We start from the raw sequence: 16,246 nt of genomic DNA on the forward strand, positions 1-16,246 counted from the left end.
TTATTTATTTATTTTATTTTATTTTATTTTACATTTAATTTTATTTTTTTTAATGAAAAAATACTTTTACCTTTTTTTTTTTTTTTTTTTTTAATTTTAAACTTGAAAATGGGTCAATTTGACCTGCAACATAAGAGGAGGGTTAAAATTACATATATATTTAACACTGGAGGCTCCATGCATGGCTACTTTATCAGCAACAGCTTGTGAATCTGTTTCCAGGGTTCTGAAATAGAAAGAAAGAAGTCCAACTACCAGGACTAAACACTTTAAAATAAGGTGGTTAACCTGCAGTAAATGTCTGACGTCTGGTTCAATAAGCTAAGAAAATAACTATAAAGTTTTGGATAAGTTTAGAAAGAAACTTCAGTGCAGAAATAAAGAGTGGAGGAGAGCGCGAATAAGGGCGGAAAGGTCAGAGAGAGTGGGACTGAGTGGGTTAGAGTGAGTTTAGTGGCTGCTCTCCTGCTGCTCAGGTAGGAAAGAAAAGTGAAAAAGATAAGTGAGCTGGACAGGGTTTGGTTTCTGTGTGTGTGTGTGTGTGTGTGTGTGTGTGTGTGTGTGTGTGTGTGTGTGTGTGTGTGTGTGTGTGTGTGTGTGTGTGTTTGCTGCAAAAAGTCGGATCGTTTCCAGACTATAACAAGTGGAGAAGTGGAGCTTTTACTCCTTTAAAAGGACCTTTAGATTTAAATTTACTGTAAAATCTGAACAGTATTCTACTGTTCCGACGTCATACAGTGTCATGCTGTATATATGTAACATACACGGTCGCCCTATAATAATAATAATAATAATAATAATAATAATACATATATATATATATATATATATATATATACAGTATATATATAGCGCCTCATAGTTGTATCAACATCAGCAACTGACTGTTAAATTAAACAAAGTACAATTAAAAAATATTTATTGTCACTAAACATTGAAGTATGGTTGTGAACATTTAACTATAATAATAATAATAATAATATTAATATTGATATTAATGATGTTACCGCTAGCTGAGGTTACCGCTAGGTGAGGTTACCACTAGGTGAGGTTACCGCTAGGTGAGGTCACCGCTAGGTGAGGTTACCTCTAGCGGAGGTTACCTCTAGATGAGGTTACCTCTAGATGAGGTTACCGCTAGGTGAGGTTACCTGTGTATACTGCAGGAGGGATGTCACACATGTCCTTATTCTCGCGATATATCCTTTATTTTAAAACTTTTCTATAGTTATTTTTCTATTTAAATAAATGAATAAACGTCTAATGTAGCCCTTATTTAGTTGTTTTTGTCCCACTAATGAATTAAATGCTGACTCATCTATATTCAACACATTAGATTTATTACATCCCTTAAAATCAAGAGGGCTTCGCGACCCCCCATGGATCTTTACCGCCCCCCTGGGGGGGTCAGGCCCCCCCTGTTGGGAATCACTACTCTATGGTACGGTGTTGCCCCATTTTTGGCCTGTCAAATTTCTACAATGCATCTTTTTGAGTGATGCAATACCTTTAAAAAGAGGGAAGAGTATAGGGAACCAATAGCAATGCTTTAATTTGTCCATTTTGCACCACAAAAAATCACTCAAAATGTTATTTCCTGTCCCTTTTCCATCGGCCGCTAACAAACTTCCATGTCATGAAGACGTGCCTCACTGAAAAGAATGTTCTCCTTCTCATCGTCCTCAGCAACAAACAGAACAAAACGAGATGCAATGATTCACTTTGTAACAAGGACACCGCTTTCTAAAACATTGAAAAATTGATGTTCCGAGCAACATTAGATTTGCATCACTTGATTTGCTTTGTGATTTGCTGCGTCCAAATAGCTGCAAAATAAAAGTACGTCCTCCAAAGCAGACTTTTAGTCCGTTCAGACGGACATGTCCTAATAAAAAGATTATGTCTTGTTTTAACTGATGAATATCACGTCATAAATCCACAAACTTTAAAGGAGTTTTCGGAGGAATCCTGCAACACAAACAGTCATGGAAAAATGATTAGTTTTACCATTGTTTTCTTCAGTTTATTGTTCATTTTAATGCCTGGTGCAACTAAATGTATATTTGTTTGGACAAATATAATGATAACAACAAAAACAGCTCATAATAGTTTAATTTAAGAACTGATATCTAGACATTTCCCATGGTTTTCTTGATTATAACCAAAATCATTATCAAGAAAACCATGGGAAATGGCTAGATATCAGCTCTTAAATTAAACTCTGCATAATTTACACTGAAAAGTTCTACAGTGTACTGTATATATACAGTCATTTACTGACAAAACTGTGAACAGTATTGTGTTATATACAAAAATAATGTACTATACTACAAATGTATAACTGGTAATATACTGTATTTCTAAAATACAGTAAGCAACTGTAAAAACAAAACAAAAACTGTACTAACTGCACTAATTTACTGACAACTGTGAACATTAATGTATTGTAAATGAACAAGAAGTGAATAGGGTAATTTTTTAAACTTATAGATATCACCATGAAACTTCCCCAGTTTGTTATTTACATTAAGACAATACTTTCTTCAGTTGCAAGTTTTTTTAAATTTTATGTTTAGATACGCAGATGAGGTGTTAACTCATTAAATATGCGCTCATTTGCTAATATTTCCAGGAAATCTGACAGTTGGATACAGAAAATGTCTTAGTTTAGTTATTATTTTATTTTGTTGATATATTAGATTCAAAGTTTTTTACTGAAGGAAATTGGGATATCTCCTTTTCATTAAATTGAAAAAAATAAAATTCATTAAATACGTGCTCATTTGCTATATATTGACTTGGCATTATTTTCTACACTCCACACTACAAGTAAATAGGGTAATTTTTTAAAATTGTAGATATCACCATGAAACTTCCCCAGTTTGTTATTTACATTAAGACAATATTTTTTTTGCATTACAAGTTTTCTGAAATGTTATGTTTAGATATGCAAATTAGGTGTTAACTCATTAAATATGCGCTCATCCAGAAAACTGGGATTGCACTAATTTACTGACAAAACTGTGAACACTAATGAATTGTAAATTAACAAGAACACACTATAGAATACAGGTAATAAACTGTATTTTCACAGTAAGAAACTGTAGGGTAAAAGCAGTATTTTGCAGGTGAAGCTGCAGTTAATTGCTGTAAATTCACCCTGAGGAGTTTGAGATTCTATCTCCAAAGGATCAAACTGACTCTCGGCACTGAGTCTTACTGTATTCCTTCTCTGCTAATAGTTATCAGGCTATTTCCCTGAACTGTGTCATTATGGCAGCTTGATGGACTCCCGCAGTGATTTTACTGCAAGATGGCTGCACATTTCCTGCACATCGACGCTCCGTTCCTTGGGCAAAGCTGTGAAACAGCCCTGTTAACTTAATGCCTCTCTCTCTGTTTGAGCTCATTTCAATTAGTTTTTGGCAGATTCCCACGAGATAACTTGGGATTTTTAACTTGTACAGTACACACACACACACACACACACACAGACGTGGTTTCAACACACTCAGAGGATAGACCGGAGTGTTTCCTGCATTGCAGCAGCCCCGCAGCAGTTTGGGGTTTCAGTGCCTTGCTTCGGGGCTGTTTGGCAGTGATGGTTGATACCTTTAGGTTTAATAGCAGGCAGATGACAGTTAGCTCCCAGCTGGGATTACATCTTCCTGCAGACACGAGGGACTGAACCAACAATGTCTCTGCTACCTGTCAGCCCCGTCCCTGCCGGCGAAACACATCTAAACACATATTTCCTGTATTTCTGCCTTTTCTCTCCACTTTCTCTGAGTGATTCTCATGAACATGGTGCAGCTCATAGTAAAAAGAGCATTAAAGAGCATTAAATACATATTTTCTTTGACCCTTTATAACATATGCAATCTAAAGTCACTGTTTAATATGAATTTATAATCTTTTTTTTTTTTAATTAAAGGTATTTTCTTTTTTTTTTTCTAAAGTTTTTTTTTTTTTTTTTTTTTCTCAAGCACTTAAATATGCTCAAAGGTAGCTGGTATCACCAAAATGTATTTTATTAAAATATACACATATTTTAATGCAAACAATTGTATCATTAATGTAACATTTAACCATTTTTTTCTCATTAATTTTCATTCAGATTTTGTTCTTAATACATTGTTAAAAAAAATAGTATGTTTGATTATATTCTGTTAAATTATACATTTTTAAACAAATGTGTATTTATTTTCATAAAGTTTATTAAATATTTATTGTATATGAGTGTGGGGAAACCATGACTTTTTTATCTGGACTTCATTAAACTAAACATTTTAACTCATTAAATATGCGCTCATTTGCTAATATTTCCAGGAAATCTGACAATTGGATACAGAAGTGTCAAAGTTATTATTTTATTTTGTTGATATATTAGATTCAAAGTTTTTTACTGAAGGAAATTGGGGTATCTCCTTTTATCATTTCATAAATCTGTCCACCCCTTTGTCATATCGTATGTATGTTTATGTATATGTTTGGACAGGTTGATGGCTAATTTTCATTGTCCTAGTACTTGTTACTCTGTGCAATGACAATAAAGGTGAATCTGAATCTGAATAAATCAGAAAATAACGTCAAAAACCCAATCAAATTAACTTTCGTCATCTTTTTAGGGACAAAATGTTGTATAAATCAGGGTATAAATGACCATAAAATGACCAAAAAAGACACAAAATCACAAAAAATGACAGAAAAAAACTAAATTACTTTAAAAAGTCACAAAATTACCCCCCAAAATACACAAAATTACTAAAAAGACACAATTATTTAAAAAAGACACAAAATGACAGAGAAAGACAAAAATGACAGAAAAAAATTAATTACTTAAAAAAGACACAAAATTACCAAAAAAGACACAGACTTACCAAAAAAGACACAAAATAACCAAAAATGACAGAAAAAAACTAAATTACCTAAAAAAGACACAAGATGACCCAAAAATGATACAAAATTACCAAACAAATACTCAAAATTTAAAAAAAAGACACACAATTATTTTAAATAGACACAAATAACCAAAAAAAGATACAGAATTACCAAAAAACACACAAAACATTTTTTTTTTTAAAAAGACACAAAATTATTATTTTTAAAAAGACACAAAATTACCAAAAAATACACAAAATTACTAAAAAATACACAAAATTTCTAAAAAAGACACAAAATTACCAAAAAAGTAATTAAAGGGACCTTCCACACACAATACGGTAAAGTGCCATTCATATAAAACTCACATTAAACTTTCATATCAAGGTGGGGGCCACAAAATATCGTCACGAGGGCCACAATTGGCCTGTGGGCCGCGAGTTTGAGACCCTTAAGTGGTTATATATTCTCTTTGTCCCTATTACTCTACCCATACAGCTCATTTTCATTCCAACATTATATTTTTGCGATAACTCCTGTTAAGCCCCCTGTCCCTGCTGGCTAATCAGATCCAAACACATATTTCCTCTATTTCTGTATTTCATCATTATTCTCTCCTCTCTGTTTATTTATTTAAATGCTTATTTATTCTCTTGGTCTGTTTGTCTCCCTCCTCTCCTTCCTCTTATCGCCGTTCCTTCCTCCCTGTGGAATTGAAGCAGCTTAAAGAGGACAAAACATTTTGTTTAGGCGGATGAGTAGATGACCTCCGCCAGCCTCTTCAGCTCCATCAATTCATGCTTTCATTAAATTTAGAGTTTATTTTGTGTTTTTGTGCTTTTGCCAAAAACACCAATTAAAAGAAGAAGAAAAAAACCTTATTATCCAATTTTCTAAATAGCCCAGGCATAAAATGGAAACAGCAACTTTCAAAGATGTTTTAAGTATGTTAGGAGATAATTGAATCAGAGATATCGCTGAGAGATAATAACTGTCAAATTATACTGTCAAATAACAGTAAACAAGTTATTTTACAGATCATATTTTGAAAAATGCAGTTATAGCATTTTTAAAACAACTTTTTACAACTTAAAACACAGTTGATATCTGTGTTTTAAGTTGTATTTTTTTATGACGTAAGTATTTGACAACTTTCGCCTCCAGAACTTTTACCGTTTTTTAACAAATTTTACTGAAAGAAATCAGAAAGTTGTCTTCATTTTTACATTTACCAATATGATGTGTATTTTTTGTATTTTTCCATGAAGCAATTGAATACAACTGTAAAAAATAAATAAATAGATAAATAAATAAAAAACAGTCAGTGTCCCGTTATATTAATTTACAGATTTCAACTTTTATTTTATGGTTAATATTTGTCATGAAATAAAAATAAATAAATTTATAAAAAAAAATAGAAATAATATGTCTATATGTATATATATATATATATATATATATATATTACAGATGTTACAGAAACAAAGATATTAACTGTGTTTTCCGCATTTTTCAAAATATGATCTGTAAAATCACTTACAGTTGTTTACTATTATTTGACAGTATTTATTTTTCTTTTCATTTTTACAGTGTGAAAACTGTGCAGAGACTATTATATATAAAGTATATTTTATATATATTATTTACAGTGCAGTTTTTATTTGAATAATGCCACAAAGGAATAGCAAAAATCACAATATGTTTTATTTACATTGTAGACATTGTCCCAATTTTGTTTGAATCAGGGTTTGTATTAAAATAATGCATATCCCAGCCGACACACAGGGCTCAACGATAAGGATTTCCTTGTTGCGTCTTGCTTGCATGGTTGCATTGTTATTTGATCATAAACTAAACAGTTTGTACACATGAAAAGATGAACAACCACCTTCATCTGCCAGATGGACTCATGTTTCAGCATCATGTTTACCAGATTAATGTTTAAACATCAGGGAAACGTCTCGAGCGTTTAAAAGGACTTCATGTGGTTTAGTAACGTTTCTGTTCTCCTTTTATTTTCTCATACGGATGGAATCCAACTGTCATGTGTGAGTCGGACATGCTTGATTTATAGTTGTTGCTGTTTTCTTTTTATCCTTCTCTTTCAGCTAAATTGATACACGAGGGCTGTTATCTATTCCCTCTCTGCAGCTACTGTGTTCTGTTCTTTTTTTAACATTCTGTACTGTGATTTTTTAATTCTCTTTTCTTTAAAAAAGGTACATACTCTGGAGAAATTAGTGGTCGGACTGCAAGGAGAGGGTGTGTGTCTGTGTGTGTGTGTGTGTAATGGGATTATTCTTGTACATTTTTGCATTATTCAGCCCATTATTTGCATTTTATGTTACAAAACTAATACATATAATGTTGAAAAATTGTCGATAGTTTTATAATATCAGCATGATGTTTGAAGCAAATAGGGAATTATAATAAGTTAAACTTTATCCTACTCATTTTGAGACATTTCATTTCAATGTTCCGGGTATTTTTTTTTCATTTTGTGCATTTTTTGTTTTGTTTTTTTTACCTTTTCGGTATTGTGTCATGTCTAAAATATTCTTATATAAATAAATAAAAAATATCTAAAAAAAAACTCAAATATGTTAGCATCTTTGAAAATTTGCAATAAAGTAGTATCTAGCTGCTAAAAAGCCACAGGTTTCCTTCAGGAGTTGGTGGAGACCAAAACAGAGCAAAGAGAATGAACTACAATGGGACTCTGAGAATGATGCCAATGGTGCATTCATGTGCTCTTCAGATGGTTGAAATTACGTGTTTTGAAGCTGTCCTTCCAGCTCTGGTGTGTTCAGGAGCTTTAATTCGTAATGTGGAAACAACATGGACACTACCAAGATGTGTTGTATTTTATCGCTAATTTTGTTTAAACATGCATCTCTCAGAGTTGGCCAATACCTTTTCGGTATTGTGTCATGTCTAAAACATTATTATATAAATAAATAAAAATATCTGAAAAAAAAGCTAAAACATTTGAGCATCTTTCAAAATTAGCAATAAAGTAGTATATAACTGCTAAAAAGCCACAGGTTTCCTTCAGGAGTTGGTGGAGACCAAAATAGAGTAAGAGAGAGTGAACTACAATGGGACTCTGAGAATGATGCCAATGGTGCATTCATGTGCTCTTCAGATGGTCCAATTTTCATGTTTTGAATCTGTCCTTCCAGCTCTGGTGTGTTCAGGAGCTTTAATTCGCAATGTGTAAACAACATGGATGCTGCAAAGATTTGTATTCTATTGCTGAGAGCGTTTAAACAACATGTTAATCCTAAAAAGACGCACTAGTAATGACAAACCCTCGACCTCTACAACATTTTAGCTTCTCTCAGAGTTAGCCATCTAGCAGTTAAAGAGTCACAGATTACCTTCAGGAGTTGGTGGAGACCAAAACAGAGCAAAAAGAGAGTGAACTACAATGGGAAAATGAGAATGATGCCAATGGTGCATTCATGTGCTTTTCAGATGGTCCAATTTCCAGAGTTTGGAAGCTGTCCTTCCAGCTCTGGTGTGTTCAGGAGCTTTCATTTGCAATGTGTAAACAACACAGTGCAAAAAAGGTGTGTCTAAAAACAAGATAAAAACACTAAATCCTAGGCAAATGATCTTGCTGCATGGACAGATAATTTCACTTGACAAGATTTCTTAAATTAAGATTATTAAATCTAGATATAAGCATGTTGAACACTTAAAATAAGAAATCAACTCTTAAAACAAGATAAATTATCTAACACTTCTAAATCTAAAGTTTTTTTTATCTTGGTAAGAAAAAAATAATTAATCGCTGCTTGCAGCTTTAATTTATCCCTCAGATTTAGTGTTTTTATCTTGTTTTCAGACACACCTTTTTTGCAGTGCATGGATGCTGCAGAGACATTTTAGCATCTCAGAGTTAGCCATCTAGCAGTTGAAGAGTCACAGATTAACTTCAGGAGTTGGTGGAGACCAAAACAGAGCAAAAGCGAGTGAACTACAATGGCACTCCCAGAACGATGCCAATGGTGCAAAACAACAGATCAGATGGGCCATGACATGTTTATCTTTTCTGAGTTGTTTGACTTAAGAGGCTGTTATTGTGAACTTTTCCAGTGGGATCTTAGGACTAAGTTTTCCAACTATTCCGACACCACATGAATGCACCACAAATGCCCAATGTAGCAATAATCGTTGTGTCTTTCCCATACTAACATCTAATGGGTTCTTCCTTAGCTGGTAGATTTTTCCTATAATCATGCTGAAAAAAAATACAAACAAATAAACAAACAGAGCCAGAAACCTCCTCTGCAGAGGTAAAATTGCACTTCCAGTTTCCTTGTTTACCAGAATCAATCCAATCCAAATAAATGCTTATGTTTTTCTGTATCTGCTGGATGTGCAAATAGTTTGTTAACACAATCACCATTTCCTGTTATAAGGTGATTATGTCAGTGTTGTGTTTGCAGCTTGTTGCCCCCCGGGAGCCAAAAAGAATCAATTAATGCAGGTTTAAGCCTGTCTGAAATGAACTGCTCACAACAGCTCACACTCCCTTTCTTCTTCTTCTTCTCCTTCCTGTAGCCGGCGTCCAAACAGCTGTACGACGATGAAACCACCTCCTCAGTGTTCGGACTGAGGTCCGTGACCGACCCGTCTCCCTCCCCGTCCCCGTCGCCCTGCGGCTCAGATCGTCCCCAGCTGGGTTGGAGCAGTAACAACAGCAGCAGCAGTACGGCCACCTCCGCCACCACCGGACCGCCTGTGGCAGACAAACCACGCTGGCAGCTCGGGAGACGCACACCGGGTCACTTCATACCGCTCGACATCACAGGTAGGACAAAAAAGTCTTTACAGAGACGGCAGAACTAAACCTGTGTGTACTTCATCCATCCGGGGCCGGGTCGCGGGGGCAGCAGGCTAAGCAGGGCATTCCAGACGTACTTATCACACCAATAATATAGTATAGTATTTCATTGCAACGGTCCAAAGGGCTACCATGTACGGGATGACATTTAAGTCTATATAAATACATTAAAATAAAAAATTACATTTGAAAAAACCCTGCATAAATAGGTATATGTATATAAATATAGTAAATGTAGTTTAAAACAATTAAAAATATGTTTTTAAAAGGATGTTCCTCAAAGGAAGGACTTATATTTGATAATCACATTTATTTCTCTTTTATTTTATTTTATTTTTTTAAATAATCAATGCTGTGTGGTTATCTCACTGATGCTGAATCATATAGTATAAAATATACTTACATATATTTATTGCCTTATTTATTTATTTCAAGATTCATTTAATTTTATTATTATTTATTTTATGTATAATATTTAAAATTATATTGTTATTTCTTTATTTTCATTTATTTCATAGGTTTGTGTGTTTATTTATTTAAATATTATTTATATTATTTTATTATATTTTCGTGCTACTGATCATTTATTTTATATATAATATTTATAATAATTATTATTATTTATTTATTTTATAACTTATTTTACTGAAATGGCATTGCCATTTGCAGTCATTGGATACTTTATTTTATTTATTATTTTATTATTATTTTGGACACTTTTCATCTTGTAATTACTGCAAATACTGTGTATTTAAGCTAAAAATGTATTCTCTTCCCAAATGTTTTGATTTAATAAAAAGTACATGCAAACTTAAAAAGAAATACATAACCTTTGTGATGATAAGCACGTTCAGAAGTTGCTTATATAAAGATGATTCTGAAGGTTTAATTTTTGTATTTTAAAGATCAAGGTGATGATATGCAACAGATTCATCTAAACCTCTGGGAGACTCTGATGTTTGTCATGAAAACAAAGTTATATGGAGGTAGCGTGGCATGAAAAACTCTGGGTAAAATGAGTATAGACGGCATAATATTTCATCGTTCTTGCTTTAGAAGTTTGTTGACTGGCACAGCTACAGTATCTCAAGGAATTCATGAATGTTTCAGCGCCTGGACCGAATGATCCGGAGCCATCAGAGTGCTATAAGGAGTCTGCTGTATTTAAATGTGCTCATGTAAACACAGAGGACTGGCACCATGTCTGTGAAGTGGTGCTGATTAACCGATCAAAGCACAAGATGCTTCTGTGCTGAAGCTCTCTTGTTGATGATATTGAATGAAGTGCTCAAGTGACGAGTTGGTTAATTGATTGACAGAAATATTTGGACGTAGATTGGAGTCTTTGAGTCGGTTTAATGCAAAAATGTCTCAAATGCTCTGGTTCCAGCTTCTTAAGTGTGAGAATCTGCTGAGAGAGAGAGAGAGAGAGAGAGAGAGAGAGAGAGTACTTTAAGGGCAGACTTTTATTCTGTATTTTTTTCCATCAACTCTTTCCACCTGTCTGTGGATCTCAGCCTGAAGCCTGATGACTCCAGCTGAGATCTTTAGAAATGGGTCAGTAACTTCCTGCAACACCTGGTTACTGTAGTTCTTATAAACACGACTAAAGGAGTGTTTCCACTGAGTACTTTCTGAGGACTTTTTGGAGAGTGGCTGAGTTTGTTAGCTCCGCCCACTAGTTAGTTCCCCTCGGCCTCTGTTCCCATACAGGTACTTTTATGGCGACTAACCAACAGATTTCAAATGTGACAACAGACCGAGTGCTGCTAACTTAACGACTTTGTCTCTATATTTAGCGACTATTCAGACCCCTCTAGCGACTCTTTTTCAAAAAAGCGACTAGCGACAAATCTAGCGACTTTTTCTGGTGTTATTTCCACTTTTGGAAACTCGTTTCTACTCTTCTTAACGAGTAGCAGGCGCCGTCCCAAAGCACTCACAAGCGGCCCAGTCCTCCCGCAGCAGTCTCTCACAGTTGCAGTCAGAGCAGGAGGTGTTAACCCCTCAGTGTTCAGTTTGCACCAGTCTGCAAATGAATCACGCATGCGCAGAATCTAGAACAATTGGTGATTAAAATAATTATTACCTGTCGCCTTTTTCAAAAGGTCACATGATCAGTGAGTGAAAGTGAAAGCGGCTGAATGGAGGTTAATTATAGCGCTGACAGGGGGGAAGGTGAGGCTGTTGTTGGTTTTGCTGGATGCCTTCAAGCATTTCTTGCCTTTATTAGAATTTACGACCTCAATATGAAAATTCTCCGACAAATAATATAAAATTAAGTAGATTAACCCCCAAAATGAGATTATGATGCAAATGAGTCAGCTGTTAGATGCGTGGGATGATTTGAAGTGTACGTGGTGATACTGAATCTTGTTTTCATGTCTTTGCCGTCAAAACACTCCTGACTTTGTTCAACACTCTAAACGCCTCAGAGCAGAAATGTGATTCACACGTTGTGTGTCGTTCTCGGGGGAGTCGGCTCGTCCTGTCACAGTTGTAACAGTGAGAGTCATTTGGGAAATTAGACTGAAGGGAAACGCAAAACAAATGTGAGTTTCAAGGTCAGTTTATTTTGACAGAATTTCTTTAATCGCTGCTACAAAGTAGTAAAAAAAACAGCAACTTTGATTTTGAAACAACCTTCTGTTAGCCTGCATTTGCTTTTTAACTAATATATCTAAAGTTGTTTTTTTTGTGAAAGGATTAGAGGAGTATTTTGGAGGACAGTTTTCCTGACCCTGGATATTCACAAAAAATTGATGAATGCATCAGGTTTTATCACTGTCAGGCCAGGCTCAATTCAGGACTCAGATGCAGAAGTGTACAAACAAAAATCTCTTTATTCAAAGAGGCAGCAAGGGTAATCGTTGCAGAATGAAACCAATGAGGTTACAAAACTCCTGAAGTTGAGCTAAAAATGATCATAAAGAAAAGTCGCTACAAAGGAGGATAGATAGATAGATAGATAGATAGATAGATAGATAGATAGATAGATAGATAGATAGATAGATAGATTCACAATTAAAACACTTTTTTAAAATATGCTGACATGAATACAGTGAAATTTTGGAGTAGAAATTAATGGACACAAAATATTGGAAATCCTTTCATAATCTATATAATGGATGGATGGATAGATAGATGGATGGATAGATGATAGATAGATAGATAGATAGATAGACAGAAAAAAGACACAAAATGAATGAAAAAACACTAAATTACTTAAAAAAGACACAAAATGACCCCAAAAAAGACACAAAATGACAGAAAAAGACACAAAATGACAGAAAAAAACTAAATTACTTTTAAAAAAAAGTCTTGATGTGATATTAAGGAGGAGTTTTTGACATTTTTTTTTATCCATTCTTGAGTGGAATTGGTAAAAATTAAGCACCAAATTGGTGTAATGAATGGCAACAACCAAAACTTAAATGTATGAGATATAATTGGGCATGGTAATGACCTTAATATATTCATAACATAATGTTTTCAGCCCTTTTACACTTTTACAGGTTTAATTAATTAATGCATTTTTATACAACAGGAACAACTTGTACCACAGTGCTGAGCTGCATATTGATAGATAGATGGATGGATGGATGGATGGATGGATGGATGGATAGATCGATAGATAGATAGATAGATAGATAGATAGATAGATAGATAGATAGATAGATAGATAGATAGATAGATAGATAGATAGATAGATAGATAGATAGATAGATAGATAGATAGATAGATAGATAGATGAATTTTATATATCCCAAACTGGGAAATTACAGTGCAGCAGCAGCATTACACACAGAATAACAACACAATTAAATAAAAAGAACAACCTAGGCATACTTCAAGCAATAAAATATAATTTTAAAAAAGTGTCTAAAGTAGTAGTATTCCAGTGCAGAATAAATATGAATATACAGTATAATAAATCCTAATCTGAGATACAGGGAACACAATCTAATTTTAACAGGGGAAAACTAACAAATAAAAACTTAAACAAACAAAAGGCGCTCCAAAAGGGAGTGACCAAACCTAAAATAATGGAATCTACAAAACACTACGATAAACCTAGAAATGGGCAAAAGGAGGAAAATAAAAATGAACACAAAATCATTCCTAAAGGAGGGAAAAAAAACACATTTGAGCTGGTAAGGTTATTATGCATGTAATTATTTAATGCATGCACTTTTCTGTGCAGAATAACACTGTTAAAGTTACATTAATCATACAAAAACAAAAAAATGCAAGCCCAATTTATTTGATTAATATTTATTTAATTGGAATAAAACATAATTTATATATACAACATTTTTCCAAGTGCCCATAAGTGTCATGAATATTGGAAAAAAAAAAAGTTGGGTCTCTTCGTGCTAGACATATTGAACTATTGACATTTTTACAACCTCTCCCGTCCTCTCCTCTCAGCTCTGTGTAAACAGATTTTCTGTGAATATTTGTCATGTGACCGTTGGTCTCAGCAGAATCAATCATGGCTTCACAGTGTCTCTGAGGAGCAGAATTTAATGTTTTTAACAGGATCTAGTTATTACAAACAGTTTATTTTTGGCGATATTTAAAATGAGACATGTAGAATAAAGTGATTTTACCAGAAATATTACAATTTTAAGCTTCGTCTTGGTTAGAAACAGTTTCTTTCCACAATAAATGGCATAGTTTTGGTGGTTCAGAGGGTTACGTTTAGTCAAGAAAGGTGAAGATTTAGAAAGAAATTACCTTTGTTAAGGTTATTTTTTTATTTTTAATGAATCAGGTTTGTGTAACATGTTAACTTAACCAAAAAACATTTATTCTTCAGTTAAACCCAGTTAATGTTTCCACCACTGTGCTCTTTTTCTCACTGCCTCTAATGTCGTAATGGAAGCTTCTTCTCCTGCTGCACTTTGTGTAAATGACCTTATCAGCTACTTTCCTTAATATAATCAGATAGCATAAATGCATTAGCTTAGTCCCCAGGTGCTACTTTGCAATAATCGAAACTCTCCTATCATACCAATCCTTTTCTAACACTGCTTTTTCCTTTTTTTAACTGCAAGAGAAGGAAAGAAATTCTTCCTCAACAGATGAAAAAATAGGAAAAAATCTTTGATCAAAGATGTGTAGAAGGATTTTGTAATGTCTTGCGTGAATTTTCTTCATTTCATCCACTTTAATCATGAATAAAAGTCTTAATAAAGGATGAGGAGCATCAAAGTAGCAGGAAAGCTTCAACATTTTGTTGCTTTGTGACTTGAACAGTTGGTGTATTCATGTCAGAAGTTATAACTCACAGGTCACACTGGGAGATGTAGACATGAACACACACACACACACACACACACACACACATTCTTGTACTTCTATCTTTGTGAGGACCATCATTGGAAAAGTGAATTCCCTCGCAAGGTCATAATAGTTTGGGATTTTTCATTAGTTTTAGTTTTACTTTTGTTGTGATTTTTGGTTTTCAAATTCAGTTAGTTTTATTGAGTTTTTAGAGTGAGTTTTTTAGTTATAGTTTAGTATTTATTTTTTTGAAATGGTAGTTGATAGTGTAATGGTAATGATAGTTTTAGTTTAGTTTTTATTAGTTTTAGTGTTTTGTAATGGGGTATTTGTTGGGTGGGAGATTAAAAGAGGTCACAGTAAATTTTGCCTTTATTTCCTTTGTCTTATCCATCTTCATTATGTATGAAAAAAGTTGACAAAGACGAAAACAAAGGACATTTTCAATATAATTTCAGTTAGTTTTGTAACCACACAATACAGTTTCAGTTAATTATCATTATCATGTAACCTTTAACCCTTAAAACAAAGTCTGAAATCTCCAAAAACCCTTTAAAGAAGTGAGGACCGGCCGAAATGTCCTCACTTTGCAAAAATGTCCTCACTCTGTTGGTTAAATTCGTGTCTTGGTCCTCACTATGTAGGAAATACAGGAACACACACACACACACACACACACACACACACACACACACACATGCACAAACACACACATGCACACACCTGACACAAGTTTAAGCTTTAAGGGTGAAAATGCAGCAGGAACAAGATTTGACATCAAGAACATTTTCTTCTCTTGATCACATTCGATATCGCCCTCGCCCGTCTCTGGCAGTCAGCTTTGCTTTGTTTTATGTATGTGTGTGTGTGTGTGTGTGTGTGTGTGTGTGTGTGTGTGTGTGTGTGTGTGTGTGTGCTGTCAGAGCTGTTAGTATGCTGTGGTCATCCTCAGCAGCATCGTTCTGACACTCCACCGAGCCTCCTCCTTGTTTACTCTGCTTGCATGTGTGAATGTGTCCTCCTGGTTTTTGGCATAGCAACCGCTTCGTCACCGAGGGCCTCTCCCCTCCTTCTCCCTCATATGCATCTACGATTACATGTCTCCGTCTCTCTCTCTCTCTCTCTCTCTCTCTCTCTCTCTCTCTCTCTCTCTATCTCGGCCTCACCCACTGTGTGGTGGAGTAGAAGGTCAGGTATAATGATGCATGCCTGTGGCGGTGTACT

General features: G+C 34.4%; 1 protein-coding gene across 1 annotated transcript in view; it reads left to right on the forward strand.

Moving 5' to 3' along the window:
• The window catches only part of nhsl2 (NHS-like 2), a 183,925-nt gene that overhangs the window by 146,794 nt on the left and 20,885 nt on the right, over positions 1–16,246 (forward strand). The window contains exon 11 of the mRNA XM_059354398.1: positions 9,451–9,700. Coding sequence (XP_059210381.1) covers positions 9,451–9,700 — 250 coding nt within the window. The remainder of the gene's footprint in view (positions 1–9,450; positions 9,701–16,246) is intronic.

The sequence above is a fragment of the Centropristis striata genome, chromosome 17 (assembly GCF_030273125.1).
Source record: "Centropristis striata isolate RG_2023a ecotype Rhode Island chromosome 17, C.striata_1.0, whole genome shotgun sequence".
NCBI lineage: Eukaryota > Metazoa > Chordata > Actinopteri > Perciformes > Serranidae > Centropristis > Centropristis striata.